The sequence below is a fragment of the Entelurus aequoreus genome, linkage group LG09 (assembly GCF_033978785.1).
Source record: "Entelurus aequoreus isolate RoL-2023_Sb linkage group LG09, RoL_Eaeq_v1.1, whole genome shotgun sequence".
NCBI classification, from domain to species: Eukaryota; Metazoa; Chordata; class Actinopteri; order Syngnathiformes; family Syngnathidae; genus Entelurus; species Entelurus aequoreus.
The window spans coordinates 59,892,828-59,914,162 of NC_084739.1; the positions used below are offsets into that span (position 1 = coordinate 59,892,828).

Sequence of the window (21,335 nt, forward strand, 5' to 3'; positions counted from 1 at the left end):
CGCAATCCTGATGTTTAGCACTTTAAGGCAAAAACCCTAGTCCAAGATCCTGTATGTGGTACCCCAATCAAAGATCCTTTAAATGATAGGAGCGCAGTGTCGTTTTTTTCTGACTTTATCGCAAACATTTTACTCAAAGATTTTAAGATTTTCTATTCGACAAGAGTGTTCTTCTGTTTTTGAGGACCAACTGCAAAAACCTTTGTCAAAGATAATGCTATTTTTTTAGGACTTATCTGTTAAAATGGCAGTCAAAGATCCTCTAAGACAGGAGCGCTCTGCTGTTTTTAGGACATTACTGCAAAAACACTAGTCTAAGATCATGTATGTGGTAATCTAATCAAAGATCCTTTATATGATAGGAGCGCAGTGTTGTTTTTTTGCTGACTTTATCGCAAAAATGTTACTCAAAGATTTTAAGATTTTCTATTCGACAAGAGTGTTCTTCTGTTTTTGAGGACCAACTGCAAAAACCTTTGTCAAAGATAATGCTATTTTTTTAGGACTTATCTGTTAAAATGGCAGTCAAAGATCCTCTAAGACAGGAGCGCTCTGCTGTTTTTTAGGACATTACTGCAAAAACCCTAGTCTAAGATCCTGTATGTGGTACCCTAATCAAAGATCCTTTATATGATAGGAGCGCAGTGTAGTTTTTTTCTTACTTTATCGCAAAAATTTTACTCAAAGATTTTAAGATTTTCTATTCGACAAGAGTGTTCTTCTGTTTTTGAGGACCAACTGCAAAACATTTGTCAAAGATAATGCTATTTTTTTTTAGGACTTATCTGTTAAAATGGCAGTCAAAGATCCTCTAAGACAGGAGCGCTCTGCTGTTTTTAGGACATTACTGCAAAAACACTAGTCTAAGATCATGTATGTGGTAATCTAATCAAAGATCCTTTATATGATAGGAGCGCAGTGTTGTTTTTTTGCGGACTTTATCGGAAAAATGTTACTCAAAGATTTTAAGATTTTCTATTCGACATGAGTGTTCTTCTGTTTTTGAGGACCAACTGCAAAAACCTTTGTCAAAGATAATGCTATTTTTTTAGGACTTATCTGTTAAAATGGCAGTCAAAGATCCTCTAAGACAGGAGCGCTCTGCTGTTTTTAGGACATTACTGCAAAAACACTAGTCTAAGATCATGTATGTGGTAATCTAATCAAAGATCCTTTATATGATAGGAGCGCAGTGTTGTTTTTTTGCTGACTTTATCGCAAAAATGTTACTCAAAGATTTTAAGATTTTCTATTCGACAAGAGTGTTCTTCTGTTTTTGAGGACCAACTGCAAAAACCTTTGTCAAAGATAATGCTATTTTTTTAGGACTTATCTGTTAAAATGGCAGTCAAAGATCCTCTAAGACAGGAGCGCTCTGCTGTTTTTTAGGACATTACTGCAAAAACCCTAGTCTAAGATCCTGTATGTGGTACCCTAATCAAAGATCCTTTATATGATAGGAGCGCAGTGTAGTTTTTTTCTTACTTTATCGCAAAAATTTTACTCAAAGATTTTAAGATTTTCTATTCGACAAGAGTGTTCTTCTGTTTTTGAGGACCAACTGCAAAACATTTGTCAAAGATAATGCTATTTTTTTTTAGGACTTATCTGTTAAAATGGCAGTCAAAGATCCTCTAAGACAGGAGCGCTCTGCTGTTTTTAGGACATTACTGCAAAAACACTAGTCTAAGATCATGTATGTGGTAATCTAATCAAAGATCCTTTATATGATAGGAGCGCAGTGTTGTTTTTTTGCGGACTTTATCGGAAAAATGTTACTCAAAGATTTTAAGATTTTCTATTCGACATGAGTGTTCTTCTGTTTTTGAGGACCAACTGCAAAAACCTTTGTCAAAGATAATGCTATTTTTTTAGGACTTATCTGTTAAAATGGCAGTCAAAGATCCTCTAAGACAGGAGCGCTCTGCTGTTTTTAGGACATTACTGCAAAAACACTAGTCTAAGATCATGTATGTGGTAATCTAATCAAAGATCCTTTATATGATAGGAGCGCAGTGTTGTTTTTTTGCTGACTTTATCGCAAAAATGTTACTCAAAGATTTTAAGATTTTCTATTCGACAAGAGTGTTCTTCTGTTTTTGAGGACCAACTGCAAAAAACCTTTGTCAAAGATAATGCTATTTTTTTAGGACTTATCTGTTAAAATGGCAGTCAAAGATCCTCTAAGACAGGAGCGCTCTGCTGTTTTTTAGGACATTACTGCAAAAACCCTAGTCTAAGATCCTGTATGTGGTACCCTAATCAAAGATCCTTTATATGATAGGAGCGCAGTGTAGTTTTTTTCTTACTTTATCGCAAAAATTTTACTCAAAGATTTTAAGATTTTCTATTCGACAAGAGTGTTCTTCTGTTTTTGAGGACCAACTGCAAAACATTTGTCAAAGATAATGCTATTTTTTTTTAGGACTTATCTGTTAAAATGGCAGTCAAAGATCCTCTAAGACAGGAGCGCTCTGCTGTTTTTAGGACATTACTGCAAAAACACTAGTCTAAGATCATGTATGTGGTAATCTAATCAAAGATCCTTTATATGATAGGAGCGCAGTGTTGTTTTTTTGCGGACTTTATCGGAAAAATGTTACTCAAAGATTTTAAGATTTTCTATTCGACATGAGTGTTCTTCTGTTTTTGAGGACCAACTGCAAAAACCTTTGTCAAAGATAATGCTATTTTTTTAGGACTTATCTGTTAAAATGGCAGTCAAAGATCCTCTAAGACAGGAGCGCTCTGCTGTTTTTTAGGACATTACTGCAAAAACACTAGTCTAAGATCATGTATGTGGTAATCTAATCAAAGATCCTTTATATGATAGGAGCGCAGTGTTGTTTTTTTGCTGACTTTATCGCAAAAATGTTACTCAAAGATTTTAAGATTTTCTATTCGACAAGAGTGTTCTTCTGTTTTTGAGGACCAACTGCAAAAACCTTTGTCAAAGATAATGCTATTTTTTTTAGGACTTATCTGTTAAAATGGCAGTCAAAGATCCTCTAAGACAGGAGCGCTCTGCTGTTTTTAGGACATTACTGCAAAAACACTAGTCTAAGATCATGTATGTGGTAATCTAATCAAAGATCCTTTATATGATAGGAGCGCAGTGTTGTTTTTTTGCGGACTTTATCGCAAAAATGTTACTCAAAGATTTTAAGATTTTCTATTCGACAAGGGTGTTCTGCTGTTTTTGAGGACCAACTGCAAAAACATTTGTCAAAGATCCTCTATAAGACAGAGGCATGTTGCTGGTTTTTTAGAACTTTTCTGCTAAAACGCCATGTCAAAGATCCTCTATAAGACAGCAGCGCTCTGCTGTTTTTTTAAGGACTTTAATGCGAAAACGTTAGTCTAAGATCCTCTATAAGACACAAGCACTCTGCTGTTTGTTAGGACTTTACCACAAAATGTACTGCAGTCAAAGATCCTGTATATGGTACAGTGTCTATGGATATTTTCATTCATCCAGGTCATTGTAATCTCAGGGCATTCAATACCCTCATCAAAGATCCTCTATACAACAATGAGTGGTTTGTTATTTTTTTTAAAACCTACTGCAGAAAAACATAGTCAAAGATCTTCTATATGACAAGAGAGCAATGCTGTTTTTTAAGACTTTACTGCCAAAACGCAAGTCAAAGATCCTCTATGTGACAGGAGTGCTCTGCTGCTATTTTAGGACCTACTGTAAAAAAAAACATAGGCAAAGATCTTCCATAAGACAGGGCAGCACTGTGCATTTTTTTTAGGACTTTACTGCAAAAAATGTGTTTCAGAGTCTTTTATATGACAGGAGTCTTTTTTAGATTTAACTGCAAAAACCAGAGTCAAAGATCTTCTATATGACAGGAACACAATGCTGCTTTTGAAGACTGACAAAATGCGAGTCAAACATCCTTTAAATGACAGGAGTGCGCTGCTGTTTTTGAGAACCTACAACAGAAACACTGGTCAAGGATCCTCTCTAAGAAAGGAGCGCTCTGCGGATTTTTAGGACATTCCTGCAAAAACGCTAGTCAAAGATCCTCTCTAAGACACAAGCACTTTTCTATTTTTTTAAAGAGTTACTGCAAAAAGTATAGTCAAATATATTTTATACGACAGAGGAGTGCAATGCTGTTGTTTTTTTTTAGGACCTACTGCAAAAAACACTTGTCAAGGGTCCCCTACCGGATAGGAGCGCTCTGCTGTTCTCTAGGACTTCACTGTAAAAACGCTAGTCAAAGATCCTCTATTAGACAGAAGCGCTCTGCTATTTTTTAGGACCTACTGTAAAAATGTGAGTCAAAGATATTTTATATGACCGGAGCATGGGTGCTGTTTTTATGCATTTGTTTTGCTTTAACTGCAAAAAGCCAAGTCAAAGATCCTGTATCTGGTAGCATTTTGACATCTACGGGTCCATCCAGGTGTGAGCAAGTGTCTTGGTGTTCACAGGTGGACGACGTCATCGCAGAGTTGCGTCTGAGACAGTGTGCCCACACCAGGGTGGGTAACGACTACGTACGGGGGGTCTCTGGAGGGGAGCGGAGGCGGGTCAGCATCGCGGTCCAACTCCTCTGGAACCCTGGTGAGAGACACATCTCTGCAGGACAACGTTCCAGCAATTAGACGCATCCCAAACCTGTCTTCTGATGTTATTTTTTAGGGATTCTGATTCTGGACGAGCCCACGTCGGGTCTGGACAGCTTCACGGCCCACAATCTGGTGATCACGCTTTCCCGCCTGGCTCGGGGAAACCGCCTGGTGCTGCTGTCCGTCCACCAGCCTCGCTCTGACATCTTCCAGCTCTTCGACTTGGTCGTCCTGCTCTCGTCCGGCTCGGCCGTCTACTGCGGCGCCGCCCGGGACATGGTGCCGTACTTTACGGCGCTGGGATACCCGTGCCCACGATACTGCAACCCGTCTGACTTCTACGGTACACTTGCAGTCAGGTTTTTTCCTACATCTCAACTTAGGAGATGTCCTCTCAAGATTCCTGATCTTTGTGCTCAGTGGACCTGATCAGCGTAGACCGGCGTAGTCCAGAACAGGAGGCTGAGTGTTTGGAGCGAGCCGGGGTGTTGGCACAGCACTTTATGGACAAAGTCCGAGACACGGATGATCACATGTGGAAGAGCAGCACGTGTCCAACGCTCACTGACAGGTGTCCTCTCCCACTTTAGCACCATAGGACCAATATTAGCCATAATCACGTACAACAACGAAGTGGCACAGGGCGCCATAAACGTTAGCGACACTAGCATAGCTATGTTAGCTACATGCTAACTTTACACTCATGTTAACAGAAACATTGTGTTAAGTTTGCATATCTGCTGAAGAAAACAAAACCACAATATGTAGCTGACCAATGGATGGTTTGCAGAGCTACAGGCTTGATTTTAGGATGTGTAGCGAAGCCTGATTCGGATGTAATCGAAATTTGTAACCACCGGCGGTAAATACGGCGGAGGTCGTACAATTTCCAATTCAGCCAAACATTTTAAGGAATATACGCTTCTAAATTCTACCGTAGCTACCGTATTTTTCGGATTATAAATCGCAATTTTTTTCATAGTTTGGCCGGGGGTGCGATTTATACTCAGGAGCGACTTATGTGTGAAATTATTAACACATTACCGTAAAATATCAAATGATATTATTTATCTCATTCATGTAAGAGACTAGGCGTATATCAGCAATCGTCACACACACACACGTCAACCAATACAAACTCGGCGGGGACGGGTCATGGCAGAAGTGTATTGTGAAAAAAAAGATGCTACCTACTACTACTTCCGCACCTATGAAAATTTATCATTTCAACATTGGCGGTAACTTATAAAAACAGAGAAAGGCTGAACAAAAATGGCACCGAAAAGGAAATCATATACTGCAGGTTACAAGCTGGACGTAGTGAAATATGCAGCAGAAAACGGCAATCGAGCAGCAGAAAGAAAGTTTGGAGCAAGCAAGAAACTTGTAAGGGACTGGCGAAAAGCGGAGGCTACTATTACTGAAATGAAGAGAACTAGTTGTTTAGAAGTGACACCGAGGAAGAAGATTTCATTGGATTTAGCGATTAGGAGTGACAGATTGTTTGGTAAACGTATAGCATGTTCTATATGTTATAGTTATTTGAATGACTCTTACCATAATATGTTACGTTAACATACCAGGCACGTTCTAAGTTCGTTATTTATGCGTCATACAAACCCCGTTTCCATATGAGTTGGAAAATTGTGTTAGATGTAAATATAAACGGAATACAATGATTTGCAAATCCTTTTCAACCCATATTCAATTGAATGCACTACAAAGACAAGATATTTGATGTTCAAACTCATAAACTGTATTTTTTTTTGCAAATAATAATTAACTTAGAATTTCATGGCTGCAACAGGTGCCAAAGTAGTTTGGAAAGGGCATGTTCACCACTGTGTTACATGGTATTTTCTTTTAAAAACACTCAGTAAACATTTGGGAACTGAGGAGACACATTTTTTAAGCTTCTCAGGTGGAATTATTTCCCATTCTTGCTTGATGTACAGCTTAAGTTGTTCAACAGTCCGGAGGTCTCCGTTGTGGTATTTTAGGCTTCATAATGCGCCACACATTTTCAATGGGAGACAGGTCTGGACTACAGGCAGGCCAGTCTAGTACCCGCACTCTTTTACTATGAAGCCACGCTGTTGTAACATGTGGCTTGGCATTATCTTGCTGAAATAAGCAATGATAACATTGCTTGGATTGCAACATATGTTGCTCCAAAACCTGTATGTACCTTTCAGCATTAATGGCACCTTCACAGATGTGTAAGTTACCCATGCCTTGGGCACTAATACACCCCCATACCATCACAGATGCTGGCTTTTAAACTTTGCGCCTATAACAGTCCGGATGGTTATTTTCCTTTTTGTTCCGGAGGACACAATGTCCACAGTTTCCAAAAACAATTTGAAATGTGGACTCGTCAGACCACAGAACACTTTTCCACTTTGCGTCAGTCCATCTTAGATGAGCTCGGGCCCACCGAAGCCGGCGGCGTTTCTGGGTGTTGTTGATGAATTGCTTTCACTTTGCATAGTAGAGTTTTAACTTGCACTTACAGATGTAGTTACTGACAGTGGTTTTCTGAAATGTTCCTGAGCCCATGTGGTGATATCCTTTACACACCGATGTCGGTTTTTGATGCAGTACCACCTGAGGGATCGAAGGTCACGGGCTTAACCGCTTACATGCAGTGATTTCTCCAGATTCTCGGAACCTTTTGATGATATAACGGACGGTAGATGGTGAAAACCCTAAATACCTTGCAATAGCTCACGCATTTGTTCACAAAGTGGTGACTCTCGCCCCATCTTTGTTTGTGAATGACTGAGCATTTCATGGAAGCTGCTTTTATACCCAATCATGGCACCCACCTGTTCCCAATTAGCCTGTTCACCTGTGGGATGTTCCAAAGAAGTGTTTGATGAGCATTCCTCAACTTTCTCAGTCTTTTTGGCCACTTGTGCCAGCTTTTTTGAAACATGTTGCAGGCATCAAATTCCAAATGAGCTAATATTTGCAAAAAATAACAAAGTTTTCCCAGTTCAAACGTTAAGTATCTTGTCTTTGCAGTCTATTCACTTGAATGTAGGTTGAAAAGTATTAGCAAATCATTGTATTCTGTTTTTATTTACCATTTACACAACATACCAACTTCACTGGTTTTGGGGTTTGTGTATATATATATATATATATATATATATATATATATATATATATATATATATATATATATATATATATATATATATATATACACACACACACACACACACACACACACACATACTGTATATATATACATAAGCAACCAGAAGGAGCTTTTCTAACCTGTAACCTGTTTTGAAAAAGCTTCATTATAATTAGTATATCAAATAATACATTGCGAGAACCAACAATCGTGTTGAACTAATTCCGTATCAAATTGTCACCCGAGGAATCAGATTTGGAGCTCATAGATTGACACCCCTAATGACAACATTACATTCACATTTTACCAGCAACATGACGTAAGGTTAGCTTATTGGCTGAAGAAAAACCAAACGATCAGACTCATGGCTCTCTAAACCTAACCCTAACCCTAACGGCTAATTGGAGGAGCTTTAGTTTAAGATGTGTAGCGAAGCCTCTAGGGCCACATACTACCGGTAAAACATGATTATAAGTCACTTTTACATCATAGGGCACCTGTGGGGATGTGTCTATATCCTGGTTTCTATGTTATTGACTGTTTTTTCATTTTCAGTTGCCCTGACAAGGCGGCGGAGGAAGAAGAAGATGCCATCATCATCGCCAAGCAACGAGAGCGTCTACCCGGCAGACTGCAGCAGTTCAACATCCTCATCAGGTGAGGACACAAACACACGAAGGTCCTCGTTGTTGTCTACGGTGTCCTCCTGCATCTTGTAGGCGTCACATGTACAACGACTACAGAGACCTGGTCACCCTGCTGGTCCACGGTCTGGAGGCCCTGCTCATGTCTCTACTAGTGGGTTGTCTCTACTACGGCGCAGGCGAGCAGCGTCTGTCCATTCAGGACACGGTGTCCCTCCTCTACATGATCGGAGCGCTCACGCCCTTCGCCGTGGTGCTGGACGTCATCGCCAAATGTGAGCGCACAATTTTTGTGTCTTGGGTCAAGGTCACCGAGTGTTGGAATCAGTAGAAGTTATCAATGATCGTTTTGGAACTTTTTATGACTTTGATTAACTGCACAGATTATGCCAGTCAGAGATATGATGATTCAGCACATCCGAGTGAAGTCAAAGTCCAACATAAACCCACTGGACACTTCATTTGGAACACCATTGCACTCTCATAGCATGGCTCATGTGGTAGAGTGATTGTGGGTTCGATCCTCAGTCCCCCTGTGACCATGTTGAAGTATCTTTGAGCAACCCCCATTGATAGTGAACCCCCAGTTGCTCCTGATGCTGCTTCATTAGCTCTCTGAGCTGCCACCTTACCGTGGTAGAGGAGTTTGCGTGTCCCAATGATCCTAGGAGCTATGTTGTCCGGGGGCTTTCATGCCCCCTGGTAGGGTCTCCCAAGACAAACAGGTCCTAGGTGAGGGATCAGACAAAGAGCAGCTCGAAGACTTCTATGGGAATGAAACAACAAGGATTCAGATTTCCCTCACCCGGACGCGGGTCACCGGGGCCCCCCTCTGGAGCCAGGCCCGGAGTTGGGGCACGATGGCGAGCGCCTGGTGGCCGGTCCTGTCCCCATGGGGCCCGGCCGGGCACAGCCTGAAGAGGCAATGTGGGTCCCCCCTCCAATGAGCTCACCACTCATGGGAGGGGCCATAGAGGTCGGGTGCATTGTGGGCTGGGCGGCAGCCGAAGGCAGGGCACTTGGCGGTCCGATCCTCGGCTACATAAGCTAGCTCTTGGGACGTGGAACGTCACCTCGCTGGGGGGGAAGGAGCCTGAGCTTGTGCGCGAGGTAGAGAAGTTCCGGCTGGATATAGTCGGACTCACCTCGACGCACAGCAAGGGCTCTGGAACCAGTTCTCTCGAGAGGGGCTGGACTCTCTTCCACACTGGCGTTGCCAGCAGTGAGAGGCGACGAGCTGGGGTAGCAATTCTTGTTGCCCCCCCGGCTCAAAGCCTGCACGTTGGAGTTCAACCCGGTGGACGAGAGGGTAGCTTCCCCCCGCCTTCGGGTGGGGGGACAGGTCCTGACTGTTTGTGCTTACGCACCAAACAGCAGTTCAGACTACCCACCCTTTTTGGATACACTCGAGGGAGTACTGGAAAGTGCTCCCCCGGGTGATTCCCTTGTCCTACTGTGGGACTTCAACGCTCATGTTGGCAACGACAGTGAAACCTGGAGAGGCGTGATTGGGAATAATGGCCGCCCGGATCTGAACCCGAGTGGGGTTTTGTTATTGGACTTTTGTGCTCGTCACAGATTGTCCATAACAAACACCATGTTCAAGCATAAGGGTGTCCATATGTGCACTTGGCACCAGGACACCCTAGGCCGCAGTTCCATGATCGACTTTGTAGTTGTGTCATCGGATTTGCGGCCTCATGTTTTGGACACTCGGGTGAAGACAGGGGCGGAGCTTTCTACCGATCACCACCTGGTGGTGAGTTGGCTGCGATGGTGGTGTAGGATGCCGGACAGATCTGGCAGGCCCAAACGCATTGTGAGGGTCTGCTGGGAACGTCTGGCAGAGTCTCCTGTCAGAGAGAGTTTCAATTCCCACCTCCGGAAGAACTTTGAACATGTCACGAGGGAAGTGCTGGACATTGAGTCCGAGTAGACCATGTTCCGCACCTCTATTGTCGAGGCGGCTGATTGGAGCTGTGGCCGCAAGGTAGTTGGTGCCTGTCGTGGCGGTAATCCTAGAACCCGTTGGTGGACACTGGCGGTGAGGGATGCCGTCAAACTGAAGAAGGAGTCCTATTGGGTTATTTTGGCTCATAGGACTCCGGAGGCAGTGGACAGGTACCGACAGGCCAAGCGGTGTGCGGCTTCAGCGGTCGCAAAAACTCGGACATGTGAGGAGTTCGGCGAGGCCATGGAAAACGACTTCCGGATGGCTTCGAAGCGATTCTGGACCACCATCCGCCGCCTCAGGAAGGGGAAGCAGTGCACTGTCAACACCGTGTATGATGCGGATGGTGTTCTGCTGACCTCGACTGCAGATGTTGTGGATCGGTGGAGGGAATACTTCGAAGACCTCCTCAATCCCACCGACACGTCTTCCTATAAGGAAGCAGTGCCTGGGGAATCTGTGGTGGGCTCTCCTATTTCTGGGGCTGAGGTTGCTGAGGTAGTTAAAAAGCTCCTCGGGGGCAAGGCCCCGGGGGTGGATGATCCGCCCGGAGTTCCTTAAGGCTCTGGATGCTGTGGGGATGTCTTGGTTGACAAGACTCTGCAGCATCGCATGGACATCGGGGTGGTGGTTCCTCTCTTTAAGAAGGGGAACCGGAGGGTGTGTTCCAACTATCGTGGGATCACACTCCTCAGTCTTCCCGGTAAGGTCTATTCAAGTGTACTGGAGAGGAGGCTACGCCGGATAGTCGAACCTCGGATTCAGGAGGAACAGTGTGGTTTTCGTGCTGGTCGTGGAACTGTAGACCAGCTCTATACTCTCGGCAGGGTCCTTGAGGGTGCATGGGAGTTTGCCCAACCAGTCTACATGTGTTTTGTGGACTTGGAGAAGGCATTCGACCGTGTCCCTCGGGAGGTCCTGTGGGGAGTGCTCAGAGAGTATGGGGTATCGGACTGTCTGATTGTGGCTGTCCGCTCCCTGTACGATCAGTGTCAGAGCTTGGTCCGCATTGCCGGCAGTAAGTCGGACACGTTTCCAGTGAGGGTTTGACTCCGCCAAGGCTGCCCTTTGTCACCGATTCTGTTCATAACTTTTATGGACAGAATTTCTAGGCGCAGTCAAGGCGTTGAGGGGATCCGGTTTGGTGGCTGCAGGATTAGGTCTCTGCTTTTTGCAGATGATGTGGTCCTGATGGCTTCATCTGGCCAGGATCTTCAGCTCTCACTGGATCGGTTCGCAGCCGAGTGTGAAGCGACTGGGATGAGAATCAGCACCTCCAAGTCCGAGTCCATGGTTCTCGCCCGGAAAAGGGTGGAGTGCCATCTCCGGGTTGGGGAGGAGACCCTGCCCCAAGTGGAGGAGTTCAAGTACCTAGGAGTCTTGTTCACGAGTGAGGGAAAAGTGGATCATGAGATCGACAGGCGGATCGGTGCGGCATCTTCAGTAATGCGGACGCTGTATCGATCCGTTGTGGTGAAGAAGGAGCTGAGCTGGAAGGCAAAGCTCTCAATTTACCGGTCGATCTACGTTCCCATCCTCACCTATGGTCATGAGCTTTGGGTTATGACCGAAAGGACAAGATCACGGGTACAGGCGGCCGAAATGAGTTTCCTCCGCCGGGTGGCGGGGCTCTCCCTTAGAAATAGGGTGAGAAGCTCTGCCATCCGGGGGGAGCTCAAAGTAAAGCCACTGCTCCTCCACATCGAGGTGGTTCGGGCATCTGGTCAGGATGCCACCCGAACGCCTCCCTCGGGAGGTGTTTGGGGCACGTCCAACCGGTAGGAGGCCACGGGGAAGACCCAGGACACGTTGGGAAGACTATGTCTCCCGGCTGGCCTGGGAACGCCTCGGGATCCCCCGGGAGGAGCTGGACGAAGTGGCTGGGGAGAGGAAAGTCTGGGCTTCCCTGCTTAGGCTGCTGCCCCTGCGACCCTACTTTGGATAAGCGGAAGAAGATGGATGGATGGACGGATATATATATATATATATATATTTATATATATATATATATTTGTCTTTGAACTAAAGGATAAAAACATTATTATCTAAAATATTAAAATACAAGTTTTTACATAACAATACAAATTTACCAAAAACAATGTTAAAAAAAATGCAAGTAATTATCCAAAAATTATAAGTTTGAAAAATTTTTTTTTTTAAAAGGTAAAAATCTTAGTAAAACAATAAATGCATAAATAATGTAACCAATTAATGACAGTAAAAATGTTGACTCTGTTTCATCAAAAATGTTAATATAATAATATTGAAATACATTTTAATCAACAGTATAATTGTTAGGGTTAAAATGTAATGCAATTATCAAAAACATAAAAAAACAAGTTTGGTATGATAATACAATTGTCAGGTAATGCTCAAATGGGCAGCACGGTGGAAGACGGGTTAGTGCGCCTGCCTCACAATACGAAGGTCCTCGGTTCGATCCTGCGCTCGGGATCTTTCTGTGTGGAGTTTGCATGTCCTCCCCGTGACTATCATTTATATTTATAAAATGTATTTATATCAATATAAAAACATTATTTGAGTTATTTATTCATTTCAGAAGTTGAGTTTGAGGATTAAAACCTCTATTAGGAATCAACAGCAGTTTCAAGTAATACAAATATTACGCAAATTAATATTTATTTAGAACATTTGACAAACTGAGTGATAAGATTTTGTTTTCTATAAATCATCAAAAGTAAATTAAAAAAGTTGTTTTGTTTTTGCTTGGATTTTATCATACTTATATTTCATTATTACAACCCGAACGGGGACAAGCGGTAGAAAATGGATGGATGCATGGATTACAAATAACTGTCTGCTGAAAGGCAGTATGTTATTATATATCATAGTTCTATGTAAAATACATTTATTTAGCATTTGGTTGACTGATTTGTAGTAAAAATGTCATCTAAAGGTCACACGGAGCGAGCGATGTTGTATCATGAGCTGGAGGACGGCATGTACTCTGTCACCTCTTACTTCTTTGCCAAGGTACGTCATGTAAGCACACATAATCACCACTAGAAGGCGCCATGCTGGATTTACACTGTATAATAATAGTGATGTCATCATATAACGTGTGCGTAGGTGCTGGGTGAGTTACCTGAGCACTGCGTCTTCACCTTGGTCTACGCGCTGCCCATCTACTGGCTGGCGGGCCTTAACGAGGCGACGCTGCGCTTCCTGCTCAACTTCCTGCTGGTGTGGCTGATGGTGTACTGCAGCCGCTCCATGGCGCTCTTTGTGGCCGCAGCCCTGCCCACCCTGCAGACCTCCGCCTTCATGGGCAACTCCCTCTTCACCGTCTTCTACCTTACTGGAGGCTTCGTCATCAGCCTGGAGAACATGTGGCTGGGTGAGTGCGGGGTGGAAGAAGACGATGCCCAGCGATGGTATTTTAATGTGTGTGTGTGTGTGTGTGTGTGTGACATCATCATGGCTTACCTGTACAGTCGCCTCCTGGCTGTCACACGCTTCCTTCATGAGGTGGGGCTTTGAGGGGCTGCTCAAGGTGCAGTTCAAAGGGAACAAGTATCCTGTCACCATTGGGAACTTCACCCTCAACGTGGACGGAATACATGTTAGTATACACAATAATTGTTTTTAACACTGCATACATAATATTACACACATTCACACATACACACGTATGTATATACATACATGTATGTATGTATATACATACATATATACATGTATGTATATACTTACATACATGTTTGTATACACTTACATAATGTATGTATATACATACATACATACATACATATACACTACCGTTCAAAAGTTTGGGGTCACATTGAAATGTCCTTATTTTTGAAGGAAAAGCACTGTACCTTTCAATGAAGATAACTTTAAACTAGTCTTAACTTTAAAGAAATACACTCTATACATTGCTAATGTGGTAAATGACTATTCTAGCTGCAAATGTCTGGTTTTTGGTGCAATATCTACATAGGTGTATAGAGGCCCATTTCCAGCAACTATCACTCCAGTGTTCTAATGGTACAATGTGTTTGCTCATTGGCTCAGAAGGCTAATTGATGATTAGAAAACCCTTGTGAAATCATGTTCACACATCTGAAAACAGTTTAGCTCGTTACAGAAGCGACAAAACTGACCTTCCTTTGAGCAGATTGAGTTTCTGGAGCATCACATTTGTGGGGTCAATTAAACGCTCAAAATGGCCAGAAAAAGAGAACTTTCATCTGAAACTCGACAGTCTATTCTTGTTCTTAGAAATGAAGGCTATTCCACAAAATTGTTTGGGTGACCCCAAACTTTTGAACGGTAGTGTATACATGTATGTATGTATGTATGTATATACATACATATATACATGTATGTATATATATATACATACATGTATGTATGTATGTATATACATACATTATGTAAGTATATGTATGTATGTATGTATATACATACATACATATATACATGTATGTATGTATATACATGTATGTTTTTGTATACATACATGTATGTATGTATATACATACATTATGTAAGTATATACAAACATGTATGTAAGTATATACATACATGTATATATGTATGTATATACATACATACATGTATATATGTATGTATGTATGTATGTATATACATACATGTATGTATGTATATACATACATGTATGTATGTATATACATACATGTATGTATATACATACATTATGTAAGTATATACAAACATGTATGTATATACATACATTATGTAAGTATATACAAACATGTAAGTATATACAAACATGTATGTAAGTATATACAAACATGTAAGTATATACATACATATATACATGTATATATATATATATGGTGTATATATATATATACATGTATATGTATATATATATATATATACATATATATACATATACATATATATATATATATATATATATATATATATGTATGTGTGGGAAAAAATCACAAGACTATTTCATCTCTACAGGCCTGTTTCATGAGGGTTTCCTCAATCATCAGGATGATGATTGAGGAAACCCTCATGAAACAGGCCTGTAGAGATGAAATAGTCTTGTGATTTTTTCCCACACATACATATTACGCTCTACCACGGTATCGAGCACTATTTTTTTTTTTTTTTGGATAATCCAATCAAGACATATATATATATATATATATATATATATATATATATATATATATATATATATATATATATACATATATATATATATATACATATATATATATACATATATATATATATACATATATATATACATATACACATATATATACATATACACATATATATATATATATATATATATATATACATATATATATATATACATATACATATATATACATATATATACATATATATATATACACATATATACAGTCGTGGTCAAAAGTTTACATACACTTGTAAAGAACATAATGTCATGGCTGTCTTGAGTTTCCTATAATTTTAACTCTTATTTTTTTGTGTTAGAGTGATTGGAGCACATACTTGTTGGTCACAAAAAATATTCATGAAGTTTGGTTCTTTTATGAATTTATTATGGGTCTACTGAAAATGTGACCAAATCTGCTGGGTCAAAAGTACAGTATACATACAGCAATGTTCATATTTGGTTACATGTCCCTTGGCAAGTTTCACTGCAATAAGGCGCTTTTGGTAGCCATCCACAAACTTCTGGTTGAGTTTTTGACCACTCCACTTGACAAAATTGGTGCAGTTCAGCTAAATTTGTTGGTTTTCTGACATGGACTTGTTTCTTCAGCATTGTCCACACGTTTAAGTCACGACTTTGGGAAGGCCATTCTAAAACCTTAATTCTAGCCTGATTTAGCCATTCCTTGACCACTTTTGACGTGTGTTTAGGGTCATTGTCCTGTTGGAACACCCAACTGCGCCCAAGACCCAACCTCCGGGCTGATGATTTTAGGTTGTCCTGAAGAATTTGGAGGTAATCCTCCTTTTTCATTGTCCCCTTTACTCTCTGTAAAGCACCAGTTCCATTGGCAGCAAAACAGGCCCAGAGCATAATACTACCACCACCATGCTTGACGGTACGGAATGGTGTTCCTGGGATTAAAGGCCTCACATTTTCTCCTCCAAACATATTGCTGGGTATTGTGGCCAAACAGCTCCATTTTTGTTTCAGCTAACCACAGAACTTTCCTGCAGAAAGTTGCATCTTTGTCCATGTGATCAGCAGCAAACTTTACATGAGCCTTAAAGTGTTGCTTCTGGAGCAAGGGCTTCCTTCTTGCATGGTAGCCTCTCAGTCCATGGTGATGCAAACACGCTTGACAGTGCACACTGACACCTGTGTTCCAGCAGCTTCCAATTCATTTCAGACCTGTTTTTTGGTGGTTCTCGGTTGACTCGTGATCATCCTGACCAATTTTCTCTCAGCAGCAGGTGATAGCTTGCGTTTTCTTCCTGATCGTGGCAGTGACAAAACTGTGCCATGCACTTTATACTTATGAATAATTGTCTGCACAGTTGCTCTTGGGACCTTAAGCTGCTTTGAAATGACTTTCCTGACTTGTTCAAGTCAATGATTGTTGTTTTCAGATCTGTACTTGAGTTCCTTTGACTTTCCCATTGTCGCGTTTGTAACCGAGTCTAATGACTGCATCACATGAGCCCTGTTTAAATGGGCTCAGAGAAGTCAACAGGTGTCGTCAATCATAATCACTCACATAAAGTTAAGAGGCCATGCCATGAAGCTAATTTGATTTGATTGCAACTTTTCTACATCACCAAAATTAATAATGCACGTTGCTGTATGTATACTTTAGACCCAGCAGATTTGGTCACATTTTCAGTAGACCCATAATAAATTCATAAAAGAACCAATATATATATGTATTACTGTTGTTTTCAGGTGGTGGAGGCCATGAACATGAACCAGTATCCTTTGTACTCCTGCTACTTGGTGCTGCTGGCCGTCTGTCTGGTCTTCATGGCGCTTTACTACGTCTGCTTGAAGTTCATCAAGCAGAAGTCCAGTCAAGACTGGTGATCCTGCCTGGACACACACACACACACACACACACACACACACACACACACACACACACACACACACACACACACACACACACACACACACACACGCATACATAAACACACACAAGATCGACCGGATCGACACTTAACCATCAAACTGAATGTCAAAATTATAGATAGATGTTATCATACGAATCATTATTAAAAGTGTTGTAGAAAAGAGGATACTTTAACATGCAATGCTGTAAGGGGCGGGTGAAATACCACTGCCTGCCGCTGGATGGCAGCAGAGCTCCATAGTAACCTCGGAATGAAGTCTCTCTTGGCAAAAGATCAGAGGCACACTTTACAATAATAAAAAAAAACATCTGCAGGTTTCACTTCAATATTTTTTTCTTTGTGGTGTTGATTTTTCTTTTTTGGTGTTGATATTTTTGTATGTGAAGGGTTATTACTTATTAGGCTTAACAAGCTGAACCAGGGGTAAAGTTTTGCACTGTGGAATTACCCAGTCTAAAAATGAAATAAAACAATGTGGTCCAATTTCAATTTTGTTTTTGCACTGGTGCAAAACCTGATAAATGTGCACACAGTACATACAAGTATATGGTGTTTAAAGTTCTAATGATGAGTAAAGTCATCCATCCAATTAAACCACTCTTTGGGGTTATTTCTGTCAAGTTCTTTTAAATGTTTTTTTCTACTAAATAAGTCATATTAAAACATTACTAAATTAATCATTCTACCTCACACTGGTAAAATAGCAGGCTTGTGAAAACAAATGGAGGTTATTTCTCCAGATAAAAAAAATATTCTCATTGACCAAAATTAAAATACCGTAAAATTGTATTTACAAACTTAGAATACCCATTTTTTTAATAAATATATTTTTTACAAAAACTTTAGCTGCAGACTAGTTTCTTCTTTTTTTTTAAAGTAATAACACAAGTCATCATTTAATTGGAGTTAATGCTGCAAAATATTTAATTTTATTGACTTATAACAAAAAAATACTTTTATCAATCACATAAGCTGTGTTGAAAACATTTAATTGCAATTTTTTTGGGTTTTTTTGTTGAGTTTTTATACAAATTCTCATCTTGAAGTTAAGTTCACTTCACAAAGGATTTTAAACACTAATCATGCTAACATTAGTATAAAATGGTGTCAAATAATTTTTTTTTTTTTTTTTGAAAGAAAAAAGTAAAAGGACATTTCAGACTACTTAAACAATTTGTAAAGATAATGCGTGTGTTGTTGCACTAACATGGAGCACTTAAACATGCAGTATTCCTCAGGTCATTTATTAGCAGAAATACTTATTCTGTACACATCATAGACACAATTGCATAATTGCAGAGAACAATGAAGTCTAGCACAAAACATCACTTACATTATATATTTAAAAAAAAACATGAAAAGAAAGATGGCAGATGTGATGGAAATTGCGAGTTTATTCTTCTGCAGGCCGAGATTTGGCTACACCCTTCCTCGGTTTGTTCAAGTAGAACTCGACGGACTTCTGCAGGGGAAGAAAAAGAGCTGGCATCAAACCCAAGTGAGTAATAATTGGTGAGGAAGAGGAGGTGGAAGAAACCCTCCTGAGTTGAAACAGAAACCTTCACTCTCCAGCCAGGTTGTCGACTTTCATCTTTAAATGGCCGTTAATACACGAATAAGGGATTTGGAACACACACACACACAAAATAATCAATGTTTTGATCCACACAACAGGTTCCTGTGGGCGTTTCTTTTTTTTACCTTATTTTGTGGGCAGCATGATTAAGTGCTCTCTGTGGTGCATAAAGCTGCATTTTCATATTTACATGAAGTCTTGTATGAACATTTTACTGCTCCTGGAGTACGCGTATTATTAAAATATCGAGCAGTAACATTGAAGTTATTAATGTTAACATTTCAGAGTGTTGACGTTGTGCTTTGAGAAACTTGTGATTAAACTTCAGTAATGTTTGGAATTTCACAACTCACGATTCTGATTTTTGGGTTGACAATTCTACTCATAATTGATTCTCCATCGACATGATTTCAACCGATTCTTTGGAATAGACAAGATAATAAAAATAAAAAAGCAGGTTACAGGTTTACAAACACTCTTTGTTGCTGGCGTATGTCACATTTGAACTGATACAATAACAAATCCCGATACCGGGGAATCGATTACGGTAACAATTTTTGGTACTTTTTTGTGTGTTGATAAATATTCATTGTTTTTGATATTTAAATCTACATTTTTATTGTAACATTTAAAAATGAGCTGATTACGATAACTGCTGTCCAGTTGTGATATCTTGTTTTAATATAGTATGACACGGGGTTGCAAGTACAAGACGTTAGATGGCAGTAGTGCAAAGGTTATGGTGTTTTTCGTTGCGCCCTAAAAAGTGTTAATACTGTAAGTATTGTACTTATTACACACCAGATGTTTGATTGTAACATGCATCTTAGTTGTCGTTTTCATTAACACATTTGGAGGTGTTGAAATCGCCATGTAAAACCGCTAATGCTAATCAGTAGCATGTCAATTGCGAAGCCAATTTATATTAGCATCAAGCTAGGGCATTTTTTTAGAAAAGGGGAGTCTAACTTTATTTGCGTTCGAGCGTTTTTTGAGTCAAATTCTTTGTTGTCGTTGAAAATTGCAACATTACTAAAGGTAGTTTGACTACATCTGCTCTCAGTGCTGCTGGAGTGATCTCAAAGTGCTAAAAGTGGGCAACCGGAATTACGGCACAGTTGGATTTTTTGGGAATCGGTGCCCGATAAGACTGGAGGGATTTGATCGGTGCCAAAAAAAAGTACCGGATTCGTTACCCATCCTTAAAGTACGACGAACGAGTAAGCACAGAGATGGCCTAATAAGTATTTTTTTTTAAATCGATGCTTATACATTTTTAAAAATTATGAATCGATTCAGAATCAGAATAAATAATTTTGGATGTGAATTGATTTTTTTTTTAGCACCTTGTTTAATAATACTCTATGTCCACTCCAGTGGACATCATGCCTAGAGTTGCTGGCTATGATTAATTATTACTATTAAATAGAAAAATGTAAAATATTGCTGAAACTTTGATGTTTTTCACATAAATACATTTGTTATTAATAGGGAGTTTTTTTTATTTTGTGTATATGAGTCCTGTCATCATATTGGTGCTTTTGTTTTTAAATATATAAATATTTTTAAGTCACAAGGCTCAATGTTTTTTTTTGTTTTTTTTAAGTATCGGCATATGTGAACGTTTTGTTAAAGAAATGTTTTCATGTTCACAAAATATTATTCTATTAATCATGTCCTTCAAACGTATTTCATCCACCAAGTCCTTGAAAAATATTTCCAAAAAATGAAGTAAATTTTTTTTCATGTACAGAAAGTAAATTCTCTCCTGAAAATAACATTACATTTTATTAATAAAATAACATTGATAATAATAAATTATATTAATATTACATAGTTAGATAAATATACAAATACAAAAATAATATATACACAACAAATTATTATTTTGTATAACTTTTTTCATGCCTGAAAAAATCATTAAATAATATTAATATACTTTGTATTATTAACAAATTATATTATTAACATATTTGAATAAACAAAAAATACAATAAAAATGAATATTCTTTTGAACCAGCACTAATTAGAGACAACTATTGCAGACAACACACAAGACTTAGACTTTAGTTAATGGACTAGAGTAGTTTATATCATCTACTTGATATCTATTTGTTGTCAACATTTAACTATCCTGAATAATACAAGTTAAGTTAAAGTACCAATGATTGTCACACACTAGGTGTGGTGAAATGTGTCCTCTGCATTTGACCCATCCCCTTGCTCACCCCGTGGGAGGTGAGGGGAGCAGTGAGCAGCAGCGGTGGCCGCGCCCGGGTATCATTTTTGGTGATTTAACCCCCAATTCCAACCCTTGATGCTGAGTGCCAAGCAGGGAGGTAATGGGTCCCATTTTTATAGTCTTTGGTATGACTC

General features: G+C 40.0%; 3 protein-coding genes across 7 annotated transcripts in view; 1 reads left to right on the top strand and 2 right to left on the bottom strand.

The window, feature by feature from the left end:
* Window positions 1–13,581, bottom strand: part of abcg5 (ATP-binding cassette, sub-family G (WHITE), member 5) — a 43,328-nt gene extending 29,747 nt beyond the window's left edge. The window contains exon 1 of the mRNA XM_062059054.1: window positions 13,431–13,581. The gene's annotated coding sequence lies outside the window, so the exon portion shown is untranslated. The remainder of the gene's footprint in view (window positions 1–13,430) is intronic.
* The window catches only part of abcg8 (ATP-binding cassette, sub-family G (WHITE), member 8), a 42,166-nt gene extending 24,739 nt beyond the window's left edge, over window positions 1–17,427 (top strand). For all 3 annotated transcript variants that reach the window (XM_062059050.1, XM_062059051.1, XM_062059052.1), the window contains exons 8-16: window positions 4,447–4,579; window positions 4,658–4,927; window positions 5,005–5,155; window positions 8,285–8,386; window positions 8,449–8,648; window positions 13,242–13,318; window positions 13,415–13,682; window positions 13,780–13,907; window positions 17,199–17,427. In XM_062059050.1, the coding sequence (XP_061915034.1) occupies window positions 4,447–4,579; window positions 4,658–4,927; window positions 5,005–5,155; window positions 8,285–8,386; window positions 8,449–8,648; window positions 13,242–13,318; window positions 13,415–13,682; window positions 13,780–13,907; window positions 17,199–17,336 (1,467 nt within the window). In that variant the 3' untranslated portion in view covers window positions 17,337–17,427. The remainder of the gene's footprint in view (window positions 1–4,446; window positions 4,580–4,657; window positions 4,928–5,004; window positions 5,156–8,284; window positions 8,387–8,448; window positions 8,649–13,241; window positions 13,319–13,414; window positions 13,683–13,779; window positions 13,908–17,198) is intronic.
* Window positions 17,428–18,611: 1,184 nt separating this feature from the next.
* lrpprc (leucine-rich pentatricopeptide repeat containing) overlaps window positions 18,612–21,335 on the bottom strand; it is a 173,955-nt gene continuing 171,231 nt past the window's right edge. For all 3 annotated transcript variants that reach the window (XM_062059048.1, XM_062059047.1, XM_062059049.1), the window contains one exon: window positions 18,612–18,845. In XM_062059048.1, the coding sequence (XP_061915032.1) occupies window positions 18,777–18,845 (69 nt within the window). In that variant the 3' untranslated portion in view covers window positions 18,612–18,776. The remainder of the gene's footprint in view (window positions 18,846–21,335) is intronic.